Below are 18639 nucleotides of genomic sequence, written 5' to 3'. Positions count from 1 at the left end.
AATCCCAAAACTTGGGAGCCGATGAAAACGCCTGCTATGCACCAGCCAATCAGAATCCGTCTTGTACATGGCTGATCCAGCACACCAGGAATATTGCCAAATTTGCCACGCTCTTATTCTTGCCTGTGGATGTTGTAGAGTCAAGGTGTGCCTGTGCGCCCCCACTCCTCCGACCATGTGGTTGCCAAACTCTAGTGCTTTGACTAACTCCTGTGTTCAAGTTGCTGTATGGTATTGTATTGCAAAGCTAATGGCCTGTCACTGCTCATTGTAATTGTTAAACTACCCCTGTGCTGTACTGTGTGCTGTACCGTATCGTTTATGAGTGCGAACCCCCCCTAGCACTGTTTCTCCTCATCGATGCCAACATTTGGTGAGTACATCCAATGGTACAGTACTGTATTGCTGTACTGTATCATTAACCTTTTTTTTTTTTTTTTCATCCTTTACTTATGACAAAGTTTTTAGGATAGAGGGTCAAAGTAGATAGAATCACAATATCCGGCTCAAAGCCGAATGTGCTATATCCGGCATTTCACTTTAACCAGCATAGGGCTTAGCTGGAATTACAATGGATAATTGAGAGTTTACTGTATGGCATGAAATGCATCTGACAATGGATACTGTGTATGATGCAAATTGTTCTCACCCCATGATAGCAGATCTGTTTTTGCAACTTCAGGGGCTGTACTGACCATTTTAGACATATTTGGACTTCTCTTATGCTGCCTGCCTGGTTTAACAAGTTATAAGACCATTTTTTAAGTGTTTGAATATATTGTAACATTACTTCCTTCAATATTTATTCTGTATTATCTCAATATCCCCAAGTATGTTGTTGATGCAGACTGCACTGATATTTTAATATCAATGGTATATAAGAACATGAGCTGCAATATGCAAAATAAATCCACCAATACAGAGATGCTACAGATTCTTCAGTGCCAACTAGACTATGGCTCACTGTGGCAGGCTGTCTTAATTCCCAACACTGCCTCACTCTCATGCTTCCACACACTCAAACACAAATATGATATTACTGTATGTATGCTGTACTGTCATGTGGTTAGCTGGAAACTGTGTTACTGTGTTTTTCAAACTGAAGTACAGTACAGCACAGTGTAGAGGCTAAACTCTCATATTCTACATCACACTTTTTCACACTCAAAAGCAAGCTTTTTTTTTTTTTTTTTTTTTTTTTAAATACAGTGATGATTCAATGAATCAATTAAATCCAGAGTACATTAGGTAAAATTGTTGTATAAAATTTTGCTACTAATAACCCTAATTTGCAAGTTTCATCCTTAGAGCATCAGTTGTATGGCTAATACTTTTGCTTATGAGGCCTGCCTTTATGTCTTACTCTTTCATTATTTATAGTTATCATGAATACAATAGTTCTCATTCAGTGTCCTTGACAAAACCCTCTAAGCAAGTGCCTTTCAGTCAGCCCTTCACAGCACCCCACTCCTTTTTTGTATGTGATCATCAGCCTTATCTTTCATGTTGCTCATCTGTTCTTCCTTTCCTGTACATTTATCATCAAAACTATACTGTATTATCTACATATATATTTATGATCCTGAAACACTGAAAAAGGAAATGCAAAAACAGAACTAACAACAGTGACTGGTGAAATGGACCATATACATCCATCCACTCATTAATAAAACCTTCAAGATTCTCAGTGCCATCCATGGGCAAAATTTAAAGTCAGTCAACAGTGTGCTTCATCTAGCCAATAAGGTTGTATCTGCAACAGTTGTAGGGTAAAACTGTTCCACTGACTGCCAACATGTAAATAAGGTACAACCCCTTTTCCGTTCATTGTGATTTCCTCAGCCACCATACATCATTTTTCACACATTGACTTCACCTTAGCACACGTTCCTCTCCCCTCCAATTCTGAAATTACTGTATTAAGTAATGTATCGGTATACAGTTTACACATAGAGCTGTCAAACTCTCTTTACCTCTTTCCAGAACATTTCTTTTTACATTTGGTCCACTTTACGCTCAAATTCATTCCAAATTCTTCATCCACTCTCATCTTTCTCTCTCTCTTACCAACCTTTTCACCCCTCTTCCTGTCTACATATAGCTCTCTCCTCTGTCTCTAAACTTCCTCCATGCACTTATCGATTCACTATATGCATTCTTTTTTAGCACCATGGCTTGTTTCACCTCTTCATTCCACCAAGTTGATCCTTGCACCCTCTTTCGCCTTCTCTTCACCCCATCTCCTATGCTGTATAGATTTCTTGTGAATATTTTACACACACTTTCTGCCTCCCCCATCTGTTCCAGATCAAAATTACCCGGTCACTCCACTTCTGCCATCCTTGTATGGATGGGCAGCTGCACCATCTCCTATATTGATAAAGCTTTGATATGAACAGCAGCTGTGGTTGACTGACCACATGACAACTTCAGCTGTAACATACCTTACTGAGCCCATGGAAAATGAACCTATGTGAAAAACTGGGCAACCATAACCTGTTTAAGAGTTAAAATTAACACTCAACCATCAAATTTCATGGTCCACTGTTCCCTTAGTTCATTGCAAAGAGGCTTACTGGACATAGGTCATCATCATCATCATCATCATCATCATCTGGACCTCCTTTCCCACCCTAAGGCAGGGTGAGGAGTAGCAATGTTCAGACAGCCTGAGTTCCCCCAGTTCAATGGGCCACACTTCCATTCACTCATCATTCAAGCCCATGGAATCCTTGTTCCATCAGATGGGCCAAAAAAAATTCACATATACCTATCTGACAGAGTCAATAACACAGGCATCATATAAAATATTTGGAAAGAAAAATTCATAAACTTTTTTCATTTTTTTTTTTTTTTTTTTATTTACCTATGGTTTGTGGACCATTTGGTTATAGGACCTAGTGATGTTCATAACTTACAAATTATGCGGTCTAGCTCTTCAATGAAAAAATCACTATCACAATCTGGCAATTGTGGAAGAGCTACATGACCAAGTTGTTGAACCAGAGGAGGATGATTATTGCGAATAATTATGAGTGTAATTTACAGTTTCTGCAAAACAAGAGAAGTGAGAAGTGATGCCTTGTTCAGCAAGCCCTCGTGTGCTCAACTGAACGCTAACTTAACAACACTAAGTGCATAATATTTATCAGCAGAGAAGATAGTGGTAGAAGAATAATTACAAAACAAAAATGAACAATAATACTTATCTAAAGCATATAAAAAAGTAACAGCTGACGTAGTTAAGCAGAACACTCGCCAATTTTCTTGTGGGGACTGAAGAGCACTATGGTTTATCGTAAATACAAATCAACATCTTGTAGTATACAGCATTAAGTCAAAATCTAGTCACAATTGCTAGTACATTAACTAATCATATCTGGTAAACAAGATAATAGAGAAGGATATCCAAATTTACCCCTGCTGTTTGTTGTCCTGAACTATGGTGGAATAACAAGGATCCTGCAGACTTTATGCAGTGGTAGGTCAGCTGGCATCTATGTCTTACACAGATGTCATGGGCAACTCTGCTACCTCTGGGATATGAACTTTTGTCTAGCGCCACCAACCACTGTACTGGCAATGGGTCACTATGAATACTGGACACATACTAACGCTTGCCTTAAAACAGTATGTTGGATACTGATCATACACAATATAGCTATGGAAACTGCTAAGCAGTTCAATATACTGTACATATACAGTTAACCAGTGTGATACTCAACATTTACCTATCACCATACACATTCATTCATTCGAAAGAATATTTAACCACAGACATACAGACAAGGTCCCAGAAGCAGCAGCATGCAGAATATCAAGTACACAAGGTGTTACTTTAACATACTGCACTGGCTATGGTGTTATGATAATCTATGGGGTTGGGCTCTGACATATCACTCGCACAAAGTCTTGGCTTGTGTCCGGACGATTACAAAGCGACAGCAAAAGCCAGATGCTCCTGCTCCTGCTACTACGGCAACTGGACATTTGTACATGAACCTACACAATGGCAGCCGCTACACTAGTGGGAGGCTGCCTCTCTCACAGTCAATCTTTGGGCCCTACAAGTTTATACAAGAACAATGGTAAATGCTTATATGCGATTAAATACCATGGCTATTTACACACTGAAATATATATTAATGCAATTCAAACTCTTTCCCACATCAGAAACAAAATTTAACCAATACTTGAATAATCACAGTTGCTGGAAAATATCTTGTCATTTCTATGAACTGAAGAGCAAACAGGGCAATACATCAGTCATGTTGCTAAAAACTTATGCTAGTTCTATGAAACCTGAACTTCCAATTCATTCCTCAAGAGAAAAATAAATCTTTGAGCCACTTGTACCTGCTATACACATCTCAGCAATTACAGACAATATAAATAGTATTGTATATGTAACAGTAGAGCAACTGAACTCTCTTCATGGCTTTACCCAAGTCTTGTCCTTTCAGAGGCAACATGGTAGCCTCACTAAATCCAAAACTTAAACAAATCTAAACTGAATTTGATGAAATTTCAATTGTACAGAACTGCGCTTGGCAACGCAGACAGACAACAGAGAGGATGAGCGAGGGAGGCCAGGCAAAGGGTGGAGCCCCAGGGCGATCAATGGGGGAGCCCACTACACCTATTTCTTCTTGTTTTTCTGGTTAGCAGCTCCTCTGGGCGGCGTGACAGGCCGGCCAGTGTTCAGACCACCATAGGGGAACTTCTTCTTGTCTGCTGGCTGTGGGAGTAAATACAATGCAAAATAAATTTTCAGGAATGTATATAAACCTAAAGTAAGTATGGACTGTAGTACTACAACCTTTTAACATGGCCCAGGTTTTTGTTCTTTTGCAGCTCGTTTCATGAAGCTCAATGGCAGGACAATACAATACTTGGCTCTACATACTTTGCATGTCACTTCATGAATACAGTCATATTATACTGTAGTGTTAATATCTTATTACAACTCAGAAGTCAAGATGTGATATGGCAGTTTTTGGCCTGGAAGGGTAAAATGGGCAGAGTACAGGTGGTCCCCGACTTAAAATCGAGTTATGTTCTGAGACACTGGTTGTAAGTGGAATTTGTCCAGTTGAAAATGCATTTAATGCACCTACCCAACTGAACACCGTAGCCTAGCCATGCCTACCTTAAATGCGCTTAGAACACTTACATTAGCCTACAGTTGGGCAAAATCATTAACACAAAGCATATTTTATAATACAGTGCTGAATATCTCATGTAATTTATTCAACACCTGTGCTGTACTGAGATCGTCAGTTGCACAAGTGCAAGTTCACGTGAGATGACTATTACGGGCTTGGTCTTGGTTGTTTCGGCCGCAACATCCAAATAGGTTATGTTATGTTGTTTAGGCCATTTGCCAGTTCAGATATTAAGGCCTAAATGACTTACGGACGAAACTACCAGGACCCTATGGGCTTGTTGCCTTCACGCTGGGCAAATTATCTTTAGAGTTTCATCTCAAAAGTAATTGCTGCCTTCATGCTGGGCAAATTATCTTTTGAGTTTCATCTCAAAAGTAATTGCCTTCCTCTTCTTCTTCTTACCAGTTGCAGGAGAGAGATGGGCATTTCACTGACACAATGGATGCACAAAACACAACATACATGGGGGGGGGGGGGGACTATCTATCTATTTATTGCCACATGCCATACTCCCGTAAGGGGTGGCCATTTGACTTTTGAGTTATTTGTTTTATGGGGAGGGGCACTAACCCTCCACCAACCCACTTGCTGACACGTAGGAAGCACGTATGGTTTGGTTATATGGTTACCACCCAGTGTTGTAAATAGTTTCTTGGCTTCCAGGAAACCATTTGGCTTGTCACTCAATGTAAAGCCACCTGTAAAGGAAAGAAAAGAAATAAGAAGTGACAGGAAAGATCGGAGAAATAGGGAGAGAGGAGGGCATGCATAGAAAAAGAATGATAAAGGTTAAGGAAGAAGTATCCATACTGGCAGATAAACACATCCACTAATGATTACGTTAGCCACTAGACCACAAGGGATTACTGTACACCAACGGAAGGCTTGCAGGTTACAACGCCTGTCTGTCATTCACTGGGTTGGTAAGTACTGTACTTTATTAAAATTCTTTTTGTAACCTTTGTCTTCTTCATGTATTTGTGGATCATTGTTGTTTATGCATTGTTTTCTTGGTGTCTAGCATTATACTGGACATTCTCATGTGTGTTTTGATGTCAAAATACCTGAAAGACTGAAGAACACTGCCACAATTAGGAGGGGTACTGTACATGGGTTGGGTATTTGTGGATTTTTGTTGTATATGCATTATTTTCTTAGTGTCTAGCATATACTGGATATTCCCAAGTGTGTTTTGACGTTTAAATAACTGAAAGAGCGAAGAACGCAGCCACAATTAGTTGTGGTACTCTATATACAGGTTGGGTATGAGAAAGGTATTCATAGGTAGGATCTTGCTCCGTATCAAGATTTCCTCTGTATCCGGATACAGTACACCGAGGCTCTATTATGCTGGATAATCGAGGAATTACTGAATACTCGCTAGGTAAACTGATATGTAAATAAATGACTGAGAATCTTCCTGACAGGGAATTGTCCCGGAACCGACGGGCTTGTCGCCTTCCCGCTGGGCAATGAGTTTAATCTCGAGTAATTGCCTTCCTCCTCCCCTTCTCACCAGTAGAAGACAGATGGGCATTTCATTGACATGATGGATACACAAAGTACAATGTAGATACAGGGGGGTATTAAAAAAAAAAAAAAAAAGGGGGGGGGGGGGGCCACATTCAACCCTGTAGAATATGGTTTGTTTACACTAGTGATTGCAGGGCAGACTGGGAGATGCAGCTGAGCAACTCCCTGCCAACATCACATGAGAGTATCATACCACATATAGCCAGCCCGGTAAAAGATCAAAATTCGAATTCTGAAGTATGGTTTCTACCTTCGTAAAGTTGAAAATTTGTAGGTCGACCATTCGTAAAATGAAGACTGCCTGTATTGTATACTGATCTTTGATATAACAGATAGTTAGTTTCATCAGCTACAGACAGAAATCATAATCCTGTTAGTAATCATTTTTTCATTTTCCATGTTTCACTATGCCTGACACCATTCTCTCTCTCTATTTTTTAGAGGTTGGGGTGAGGTGGGGGAGCTAACCAAAATATAAATCCTTAACCCCTTCTTTACCGACCCCTCCCCCCCAATGTAAACACTACGTTTACCCCCCCATACCGACCTGATAGCTCCCCCTCCTGTAGTGTGAGGGGTAATGTAAATTTTTTGCCACATTGAAAAAATTCACTCTGTGATTTGTTTGTATACTGATGATCACATAAACCCAGCATGATGTTGGTAATAAAAAATGATTATAAAAAAAATCATTACGGTAAATAAGTTTACATCTTATGCTGAAGTACTGTTACCCAGGTAACTACTGTACAAACTGGCTTGAAAAAAATGTCCAGCACAGATGGATGGCATATTTATTTACCTTGTAAGCTGTGCATGAAGTGTGTGGACACACGTAATGGTGATGGCGATCTTGACCCACTTGTCGCCGAGAGTGCAGCGTCACTAAGCTCGCTACTAATTTTCTCCTCCTCCTCACTCACATCAACCTCGCTATCATTTGCAGGATCACAGTCATCTACTGACACTTCAAACACTGCTGCACGATCACCTGATACATCTAAATATGTATCCTCGTGAGGAATAAACTTGTCACTATCGGAATCCACCAGAGACACCACGAGAGAAAAATATCCTGTACACCGTCTCTCGTGGTCAAGTGCGTGGTAACTGACTCTCTCAGGCAGGCCAAGGGGTGTAAATTTTGCCGTATGTCAGCAGAAAATATAGTACAATATCTGTAGTAGAAATTATAAATAAAATAATGATTGGTCTAAAAGAGGTTACATCACAGATGAGTGAGAAAGCCATTGGTGCCACCGCAACTCAGTCATGACGTACCTCATGAAGTCAGAATTCGTCAGAACTTCGTCACAGTCTTTGTTGTCAAAATACAGAACTGTTGCTAACACGAGGTCCTCAGAAACAGCCTTACCGGGCTACCCTGAGGCCCATAATCTGCCATTCATTAGAGAGTGTACCAGCGTACCACGGCAGCGGTTCCGGTGTCTCACGGGCGTTTACAGGCGATGTACGGGGGTACATCAAAACACATTTTCGGTAAAGAAGGGGTTAACTTCCTTCTACTCACTCCATTGCCATACTGAAGAGTCACTTTAAAAAGGGCTGAGACATGCATCTTGAGTGACAGGTAACCGAGTTTTAAATTGTTTTGATGGCTATTATGGTTAAATATGAGAAGATACTGACCCGGAGATTGGTATAAATTTAAGTGCGGTCCCTTTTGCCTCATACACTTAAAACTGGTTTTCAATGATTTAATAAATACGCATACACACATGCACATGCACACACACAGTAAACACTCAATTACCTGGGGTATAGCAGCTATGGGCATGCTAGGTAACGACATAATACCCCAACAAGGGTTCTAACCCCCTACAAAACCCTAAGCCTGCACTGTATAACAGTTCAAACATACAAAAACACTCTTAAATAATGTTATAAGTATGATAAAATATCATTGTATTGTAAAGCTCCAGGAAATTGTGTCTGTGTGACAGATGCCTGGCACAGATTTCGAATTTTGGGCTTCCTAGGGAAAATTCAGCCATTTGCTGTAATGGATAATGACGTGTCTGAAAGTGCACCAACAGATAACAGAGTTTACTGTGTGGTATATCTGTTTATAATATATAAATATATATAATATATAGTGTATATATAATTCCTTAAAAACGCACAACTTCAGGACACTGTGACATCTAAACTATGGTACATAAAGACTATGACCCCAAAAATTGTTTGGCAAACTTTTGCTGTGCACATCAAGGGAACAAAAGATTTTAAACCACAGTTTCTGGTTACACTCTGTACTACTTTCCATAATTCATTCATCATCTAATCCAGTGTTGCCCCAAGAGGAGTGTAGGAGCCCAGGGCTAGGCAAGCTGGTCCTGACATTTAAAATGAGAGTGACCAGCCTCACTCATCCCTGAGCAGCATTATGTAAGCAAAGGGGAGGCGGTGGCTCAATCGGTAGAGAGGTGGCCTGCAGTCCTAACGGACCCAGGTTCGAATCCCGGCTGGGGCAGGGAACAGTTTAAGGATTTGAATTTCATTAAATCAGGCTTTACTGATCTACCAGAAGACCCGCCGACATGTCGTAAAAATACCCCCGCTAATACCAATACACCAGTCCTGTATGAGACAGCCCTAGCATGTATTCAATATGGACGGTGGGTGTTAGTGCCGAAGTGGTGACATGTAGAGGTGTATGGTATGTAGGAGGACTGCTGGGTCTTGATAGCAGGCTGTGAAGCCTATGCCCAGACTCGGACACAAAAAAAAAAAATAAATAAAAATAAAAAAATAAATAAATAAATAACCCTAACCACCCTTTGGATATAAACCTGCACCGGCTCAATCCAATGAAGCGCCTTAATTGCCCACTAAACCACCAGGAGCCATTATCTGGTTACTGTGTATGGTTATCACCCAGCATAGTATATGGTTTCCTGGTGTACAGGAAACCATTTGGCTTGTTACTCAGTGTACAGTCACCCATAGAAAGAAGAGGAAAGAATGAAGAAAAGAGAGACAGAAAAGGAAGGATGGAAAAAATGAAGGAAAGAGAGACAGAAGAGGAAGGATGGAAAGAAGGAAGGAAGAGAGGAATGGGCAGGCAACCAAAAACAGCACTACACTGAGTGAGAGGATAGTAGGCGCACATACCAACCATTAAAAAAGTCCACGAGGCATCTGTGATGCCAACATGGTAACCTAGCTTGCCACCACAAAACTCATTTGATGTGGCTTGGGTCAATCCCGGGCCCTCACTTCTACCCACAGATATCCACCTGTGTTGGCTGTACGAGTCCCCTGACAATCCCACCTCTACACACCTGCTAATGCACTTTTCATAACTTATGTAGTATGCCATATATTGATTTATTCCTCTCAAGGTTGAAGGTGACTCAACTACACGTCCATCCCTCCTTCATTTGTTTTCTTGCAGCACTGCCCGTTTCATAACCAGATATCAATGTCTGTTACTAGAGACATGTGCAAAGTCATCATTTTCATAGAGACATGTGCAAAGTCATCATTTTCACACTAGTACTTTCAGCAATTCAAAGACACAATACCAGGCTATATTCCATGGATGAAAAAACATATATATATATTAAGTATTCAACTGCAACTGCAAGAGGAAGCAACAGAAAAGATACTCAACAATGGTTTAAATTACACAAGCAATGTATACTTTGAAAGAGAGACTGAGGGAATTCCTGTAGCTCGGGGGGTGGGGGGGATAGTTAACCCTCTCAAACTCTTTTAACGCAACCTGCGTCCAACCACTTCCGAGTACTGCATGACCCCAATGGGCTGTCCCAGACCTTACATGCCACACACCCCTCACTCAGCGAGTGTGTGACATCGGAAAATGTTTCCATTCAAAGTTCTCCCCTGCCCTTATTTCTAACTGTATTGATATGAAATTGCTACATGATATAAATGAATAAATGATCTTCCTTGAGAGAGAGAAATAAATTACCATATTTTATCGCTCACTCATTTATTCGATGCTGACTTCTCACAGATATATACACATTTCATCAATGGTTGTTGTGAGAAAGTTGTAGAGCATTTATTTGCGATGATTTTCTTTTAAAAATGACACTTCTAGCTCTATTTAAGATTTTAATGGCGTACAGAACAGAAATATCTTACGGTCTTTGACCACACCCAGCTGCTCTAATAGCGGCTGGCTCAACATTGTAAAATGTTTCCAATAATTTCCTTCCCCTGCCCTTGCTTGTAACTGTACTGTTATGAAATTACTACATGTTATAAATTAATAAATGATCTTCCTAATGAAAGAAGAAAGAAAACAAAATCATTTACACATTCATTCAATACAGATTTTTTTAGATATATAAACATTTCATCAATGCTTGTTGAATGCTCTACAACTCTCTCAACAAGCACTGATGAACTATTAATATATCTGTGAGAAATCAGTGCTGAATGAATGGGTGAATGATAAAATATGGTATTCCCCCACCCCCATTCATTAGGAAAATCATTTATTCCTCCATAACATGTAGCAATTTTATAACAATACAGTACAGTTTAACAGGGGCAGGGGAGAAAGTTGAATGACAAACCGAAAATTGTGGCATAAGAATACCGCAACCTACACGGCTGGATGCAACCCGAGTCGAAAAAGTGCGAGTAGTTGGATTTCCCTTAGATGCAACCTGCGTCAAAATAGTATGAGTGATTGGATTTTTTTACCAAGCCCTTGTGTATGAGAGGGTTAACATGAAAAATTGCAGAAAAGTGACATCAGGAAAAATATATGGACAAATTAGCTTAAATGAGATTTCATGAAGGAGTAAGCAATCAATGACAGTGGTGACAAAGGTGTGGGCAACAATCCTTAACAAGAAAGAAGCTAAAGATGACTTTGAAAAAGTGAAACAGGCTATACAGGTAAAGGTACATCCATTCCTTGGTAGCTGTCCCTGAATTTTCTTAACAAAAAAGTAAACATGGTGCAGTATACTGACCTTAAGTATCTGGAAGGAGCACATGAGAGTCTCGTCAACTGACATCATGGCGCCAGCATTGTCAAACTCTCCACAGTAGTTCGGGGCAGAGAAAAGTGTTACCAGCTGCCTCTTGGCAAAGAACTCATACCCATCTTCTACAACCTGCAACAGATAAATAAGAATCAGAAAGGAATGTGTCTAGATGTATATCTGTCATCATAATAAGGGAAATCCAGGGTGCAGCTATTTTCAACAACACTGAGGATAATATGCTGAAGAGAAAAGGAAGCCTCAGTTTGTTCCCCTTCTCCCTCTTGTGCAAGAGCTACAAAGTTGTTTGCATTTAACATGCCAGGGATGTTTCTATTCCTGGATATCCTGCTTTCCCCCCACCCATCCAGTGGCAAGAGAGAGGCAAATAGTTTTCTTTTTTTCTCGACTCGCAGTACTGTAAAACCTTGATATAACGGACTTTAATAGACCAGAATTCACTTTTATCGGAATCGAGGAGCTACCGGACTAAATTCTTATATACAGTCACTACTCGTTTTATGATGGGGTTGTCAGGTCATACCTTAACATATAACGATTTTATCGTAAATCGGGAGATTGAAACGCATTATAAAAGGGGGGTTACATCAACTCAACTTCTCAAAGTCACCCACCCAAGACTGAAACAAAAATGACAATCCACCTTAATTACTTCCTGTGTCGGTCCAAGTTGTCTCCAAGACCAAAACAAACACTATCACCAATACAGGCAGCATTAATCACGTACAGTTAATCATCGCAACAACACAACAAACACACTTTCACAACGTTGGCCTGGTGCTACACAATGTATAGGCCTACAGTAGCATGACGCTTGGATGAGAGGTGACGATAGCTTGGGGGCACACGTGAATGCGTGGAAAGGCAGGGCATTGAAGGGGTGGCGGGACCACAACTGAACCAAAACAATGCTCTGCACGCTGGGACCGCCATCTTGCCTGAGACAAGCAATGGTCACCTTGCATATGCCTGGTGTTTTGTACGAAATTTTCCGAGGGCTATATCGTTATAGCGGGAAATTTATCGTAAATCAGATCTTGGGGTGGAACTTTTCTATTATTGTTGTAGCGAATTATTGTATACCGAATCAAAGTAAAACAAGTAGTGACTATTGGAAAAAGTCTGATAAAGCCAGAAGCAGTACGGACTGCCTGACCACTTCAGCTATGTTCACCACAATAAGGTAAATAAGACATGTTTATCAGTGTACAATACAGTATTATTATATATATTATACCATTTGATTACTGTATTGACTGTATCATACAGTACAGTACTGCAATGGTATTGAAAACAGTTTAAAAACCATTGGTGCAATCAGGACTAATGTCTGATATATAGGAAAAAGTCCGGGTTAACAGGGGGAAGTCCGGATGTCACTTTTATTGGAATTTTGCTTTTTTCGGAATGGCTTGGGCCCCAATTTGGGGGAGGCGGTGGCTCAATCGATAGAGAGGTGGCCTGCAGTCCTATCGGACCTAGGCTCAAATCCCCGCTCGGGCAGGGAACAGTTTAAGGATCTGAATTTCACAGAAGCAGACTTTATTGATCTACCAGAAGACCCGCCGACATGTCATAAAAACACCCCCACTAATACCAATACAACAGTCCTGTATGAGACAGCCTTAGCATGTATTCGATCTGGATTGTGGGTGTTAGCACCAAAGTGGTGACATGTAGGGAGGTGTATGGTATGTAGGAGGACTACTGGGCCTTGAGAGCAGGCTGTGAAGCCTATGCCCAGAGTATATACAGTATATATAAAAAGTGAGGTTTTACTGTATTTATGTTACAGTAAGTATAAATATATATCATAAAAATAACTGGAAAGAGTACAGGGTGCTTCAGAGTTAGTAAAATCAATACAGTCATACTATACAATTTTTAAGCACCGTCTGTGTGAATGTCTGTCCGCACTTGAATTGCCTTGGATTTAGACATGCCATATATCAAAAGACATAAAACAAAGAGCTAAAAACAATGGTACACTATAAATTATAACTGTGTAAGATCAGGGGTGGGTAAGACATGTGCACATTTGTTCCCAATGGCACTAGAAACCATCAAGAGGTCATACCACTGCATGGAATCAGCTGAAATTTTGCATGGGCATGCCCAACATATATCAGAGCAGGGCCACATCAAGTTTGGTGTCAATGTGTATGTGTTGTGCAGAGCTGGACATCGCAAACAAAAATTCACTTCCACAACCGCAAATCCGCAAACTTCTTGAAATTTGCGATTATGCAAATGCAAACCATTTGCATCCCTTTCATTACCACAGCATTAGTTTCATTTTTATCTGGCTACCGTTAGAGGATTTCATTAAGTTTAGGATGATATTTTTCATAATCAAAGGGTTCAGAATCATCTATAGTTACTCACTGACTACAATTACAGTACAATCCCAGCTATCCGGTATCCAGACAAACGAAATACTCAGAACAACGGGAAAATTCAAGGGCTGGTAAAAATGTCAGTAAGTTATAACTGTGCGCCAATTTGAATGGACCGCCAAACCGCCGTTTGATTGTGTCTTGCAAGGCTGGGTGAAGTCAGACAAAGCGAGGCGAAGGCATTTCCGGCTAATGTAAATCCCTAGCAAATCCTCTTAACCATCTCTCCTCTCCCCCTCTTTCCCCTACTTGAATTCAGTCATCCTCCACACCCTCCAAAAATCACCAGTCTGCGTTTTGCCACCAGACAGTAAACAAGCTCTCTTGCTATTGTGTTCCTCTGATAGACGGTAATTTGTACACTCCAAAATGCCTAAAGTGCAAACTAAACGTAAGCATATCGTGTTTACCTTGAAACAGAAGCTGGACATATGCAACAGACTTGAAAAGGGCGAACATTATAAAACACTAATGGCTGAATATAAATGTTAATAGGAATGAAAGTTTACTTTGCTGGAAGAATCTATCTATCTATCTATAGCCCGACGCCCTAATCCCGCAAAGGGTGGCCGCAGACAAAACGCCTCCAAGTCACTCTGTCACCCACCATTTGACTCCCCCCCCAACTCACCCCCCCCTCCCTCATATACCTCTCAACCCCATCCCTCCACCTCATCCTCGGTCTACCCCTCCCTCTCCCTCCCTCCACCTCACCTACATACACCCTCTTAGTCAGTCTTTCATTCTCCATCCTCTCCACATGTCCAATCCACCTCAGTGTATTTCTCCTAATCTTTTCAACCACATCCACATCTACCCCACAACGTTCCTTCACTTCTTCATTCGTCAACCTGTCCCTCCACGTCACTCCACATGCTCCTCTCAAGTAACTCATTTCCACTGCTCTCACTCTTGACTTGTTCCCCTCTTGCAAGGTCCACGCCTCGCTTCCATACGTCAGGGTAGGGATCACAATACCATCATGCAGTGACTTCTTAACTTCCATACTCACCTCCCTATTTCTCATCACTGCTTTCAGTGTGCCAACAACCTTCCTTCCCTGCTGTACCCTTTCACGTACTTCATCCCCCAAAGTTCCATCCTTACTCGTCACACTACCCAAGTACTTGAATGCACTCACATTCTCCATATCCTCACCATCCAACCTCACTGCACACTCTGTGACTTCATTCCTCTCAAACACCATAACTTTACTTTTGTTTACATTAACTTTCAGCTTCCTCCTCCTACACACTGTCCCAAATTCATTCACCAAACCTTGCAACTCCCATTCATCTTCACTCAACAATACTGTATCATCAGCAAACAGCAACACCGGAAGCTTCCAAATCTCACCCTCATTCATTAGGGCCACCCCCACATCCACTGCCCTACCTTGTACCTCCTTTACAACCCCATCCATATATATATTAAACAGCCATGGAGACATTACACACACCCGTTTCAGTCCCACATTGAGATCAAAGAACTCACTCAGCTCACCATCCACTCGCACCGTAGCCCTAGCTCCCTCGTACATACTCTTCACAGCACTCAACAATTTCCCCTCCACTCCATATATTCTAATACCTTCCACATACCTTTCCTATCTATTCTGTCATAAGCTTTCTCCAAGTCCATGAAGAAAAATAAATAAATAATATGCCTGCATTTCATACGTACATCATTTATTTTATTTTCTGCAAAACAGCTGAGTGGCGGGTGAGGGGTGGAGTGATGGAGGTCAGGTGGGGAAGAAGAAGAACAGTCGGAAACGTAAACAAACTCACATGGGGGCACAGGTGTCGTGATAATTCTACAGTGCAGTCTTAACACATCATCAGTTCACTAATAAATGTTCAAGCTTTTATTTCTTTATTTTATTTTTTAATTTTTATGAGTACAGTACAAATAATGAATACAGTAATTCGGTAAACAATAGACTGGTGCAATTTGCAGTACTGCAAATTGCTAGACATTGCACGCACGTCCGTTATGACCATGGTGTGTGTTTACAAGGCAGTTTTTCAGGCGGAATCTCTTAGTGTAACCCCTAATGTGACTGGAGAGTACCTGAACTGTATTTACTGCTGTGATAGCCTTTGTATAGATTTGACTTGAAAATCAGAAATACGGGAAAAATCTGTAACCGGGAAGGTAAATTCCCCAAGCCACCCGGTTAACTGGGATTGTACTGTATATCTTTATTTACTCTATTCTGACTAATAATAGGGAACTTTATGAAGTCTGGAAATTGTCTGTAGTACTGAATGGTATATACTAAATTATATTTATAGTAAAACTATGACATATACAGTATTTTAATTATTATTAGTATATTGGACTGTCTTTTACAACAAAACAAGAGTAAATCATTCACTATTGTAAATAAATGAATTAAACTATTACACTTCACAGCTCACACTTGACAAACTGACATACCAGTCCACCTCTATCATGAGCAGGTCCACGTTGCCCTTCATAAAAACAAAACACTCAAAGTTCTCAAGAGGTCAGGCTGTTTTGTGGGCAGGTTAGTGTTTTAGAGGACAGTACTCCCTCAAACGCAAAACTGCAAATTTGCTCAAAATTTGTTGCAAATGCAAATCTGCACACAAAATCACACTTCCACAAATGAGGAATTTGCGATTGCGGAAGTGATAGCGAAAGTGCCCAGCTCTGGTGTGTGGGGCAAGTACTTAGCGACTCGATCCCTATCGGGCCATTAAGTGCTTGTTCAAAAACTTCAAGACAAGGTGATTTACATCCAAAAAGCAATGTAAATCATCATTTAACTAAAGGTAGTACAGTATAGTATTCTGTTTATGTAAATTCATTTTACTCAAACTCTTCTAAAAAATGCATTTACAGTTTATGCAGCCATAGGTATTGACTACATATGCACACCTGAGTCAGCATTATATATCTATCTATCTATCTATATATCTACATATTTATCTATCTATCTATCTATATATATGTATATATATATATATCTGTATCTATCTATCTATTGCCACAGACGCCTTAATCCCGTAAGGGGTGGCCACAAACAAATCTCCTCCATGTCACTCTGTCCCCCATCATTTCACTGCCCTACTCCCAGCTCACACTCTCCTCTCTCATATACCTCTCTAATCCATCCCTCCATCTCATCCTCGACCTCCCCTTCCCTCTCCCTCCCTCCACCTCACTCACATACACCCTCCTCATCAGTCTCTCACTCTCCACCCGCTCCATATGGCCAAACCACCTCAATGTGTTATCCACATCCACACCACAATACTCCTTCACATCCTCATTTGTCAGTCTGTCTCTCCATGTGACTCCACAGGCTCCTCTCAAATAACTCATTTCCACTGCTCTCACTCTTGACTTCTGTCCCTCCAACAACGACCAAACTTCACTTCCATATGTTAGAGGTGGTATCACAATACTGTCATGTAATAACTTTTTCACTTCCATGCTCACTTCCCTGTTTCTTATCACTGCCTTCAAGGAACCAGCAACATTTCTTCCTTGTTGTGCCCTTTCAAGCACTTCACCCTCCAAACTTCCATCCTTACTCTTCACACTACCCAAGTACTTAAACGTACTCACATTTTCCATTTCCTCATCATCCAACCTCACTGTACATTCACTGACTTCACCTCTCTCGAAGACCATAACTTTACTCTTCCCAACATTCATTTTTAGATTCTGTTTCTTACACACACTCCCAAACACAACCACCAAGCCTTGCAGCTCCCCTTTGTCTTCACTTAACAACACAGTATCATCTGCAAACAACATTACAGGGAGTTTCCAAACACTGCCCTCTCTTATTAAGGCCACTCCAACATCCATTGCCCTACCTTTTATCTCTTTTATAACCCCATCCAGATACAGACTGAACAACTATGGAGACATGACACATCACTGTTTCAACCAACCTTCAAATACAAAAACTCATCCAGTTCACTATCCACACGCACTGCAGCCTTAGCACCCTCATACATACTCTTCACAGCATTCAACAACTTCCCATCTACTCCATATATTCTTAATACTTTCCACAATCCTTGTCTATCCACCCTGTCAAATGCTTTCTCCAAATCTATGTAGGCTGCGTACAACTTCTTTCTCTTCTCTAGAAACTTTTCCACTAAATATAAAGAATGAATATATGATCTACACAACCTCTTCCTTTCCTAAAGCCTCCCTGTTCTTCTCCAACTAAGTCCTTTGTTATTTCCCTAACTCTGTCAATAAGTATCCTATCGTAAACTTTTCCTATTACACTACGAAGACAAATGCCCCTATGATTACTACACACTTCTTTTTCCCTTTTTCCTTTGTACAAGGGAATAATTATACCTGACTTCCAATCCTCCGGGCCAACCTGCACATCTTCCACATCAATTCTACTACTATCTCTCCCCCATGCTTCAGCATTTCACCACACACTCCATCAATTTCTGGGGCTTTCCCGACGTTGACTCTCTTCATTGCTTCCACAACTTCCATCCTACTGATTTCTTCCAGTCTTCTCAC

The 18639-nt window shown here is 40.7% G+C and overlaps 1 protein-coding gene across 1 annotated transcript in view; it reads right to left on the bottom strand.

Moving 5' to 3' along the window:
• Positions 1-2833: 2833 nt before the first annotated feature.
• Positions 2834-18639, bottom strand: part of LOC145404899 (serine/threonine-protein phosphatase PP1-gamma catalytic subunit B) — a 177880-nt gene continuing 162074 nt past the window's right edge. Inside the window, exons 6-7 of the mRNA XM_080276400.1 lie at positions 11678-11821; positions 2834-4738 (exon numbers count right to left, since the gene is read on the bottom strand). Of these exons, the coding sequence (XP_080132526.1) occupies positions 4640-4738; positions 11678-11821 (243 nt within the window). The 3' untranslated portion in view covers positions 2834-4639. The remainder of the gene's footprint in view (positions 4739-11677; positions 11822-18639) is intronic.

The sequence above is a fragment of the Coenobita brevimanus genome, chromosome 65 (genome assembly GCF_032717465.1).
Source record: "Coenobita brevimanus isolate Jiangsu-jjx chromosome 65, ASM3271746v2, whole genome shotgun sequence".
Lineage (NCBI taxonomy): Eukaryota > Metazoa > Arthropoda > Malacostraca > Decapoda > Coenobitidae > Coenobita > Coenobita brevimanus.
Note: the sequence above shows the minus strand (reverse complement) of the source record. Positions and strands in the feature narration are given on the sequence as shown.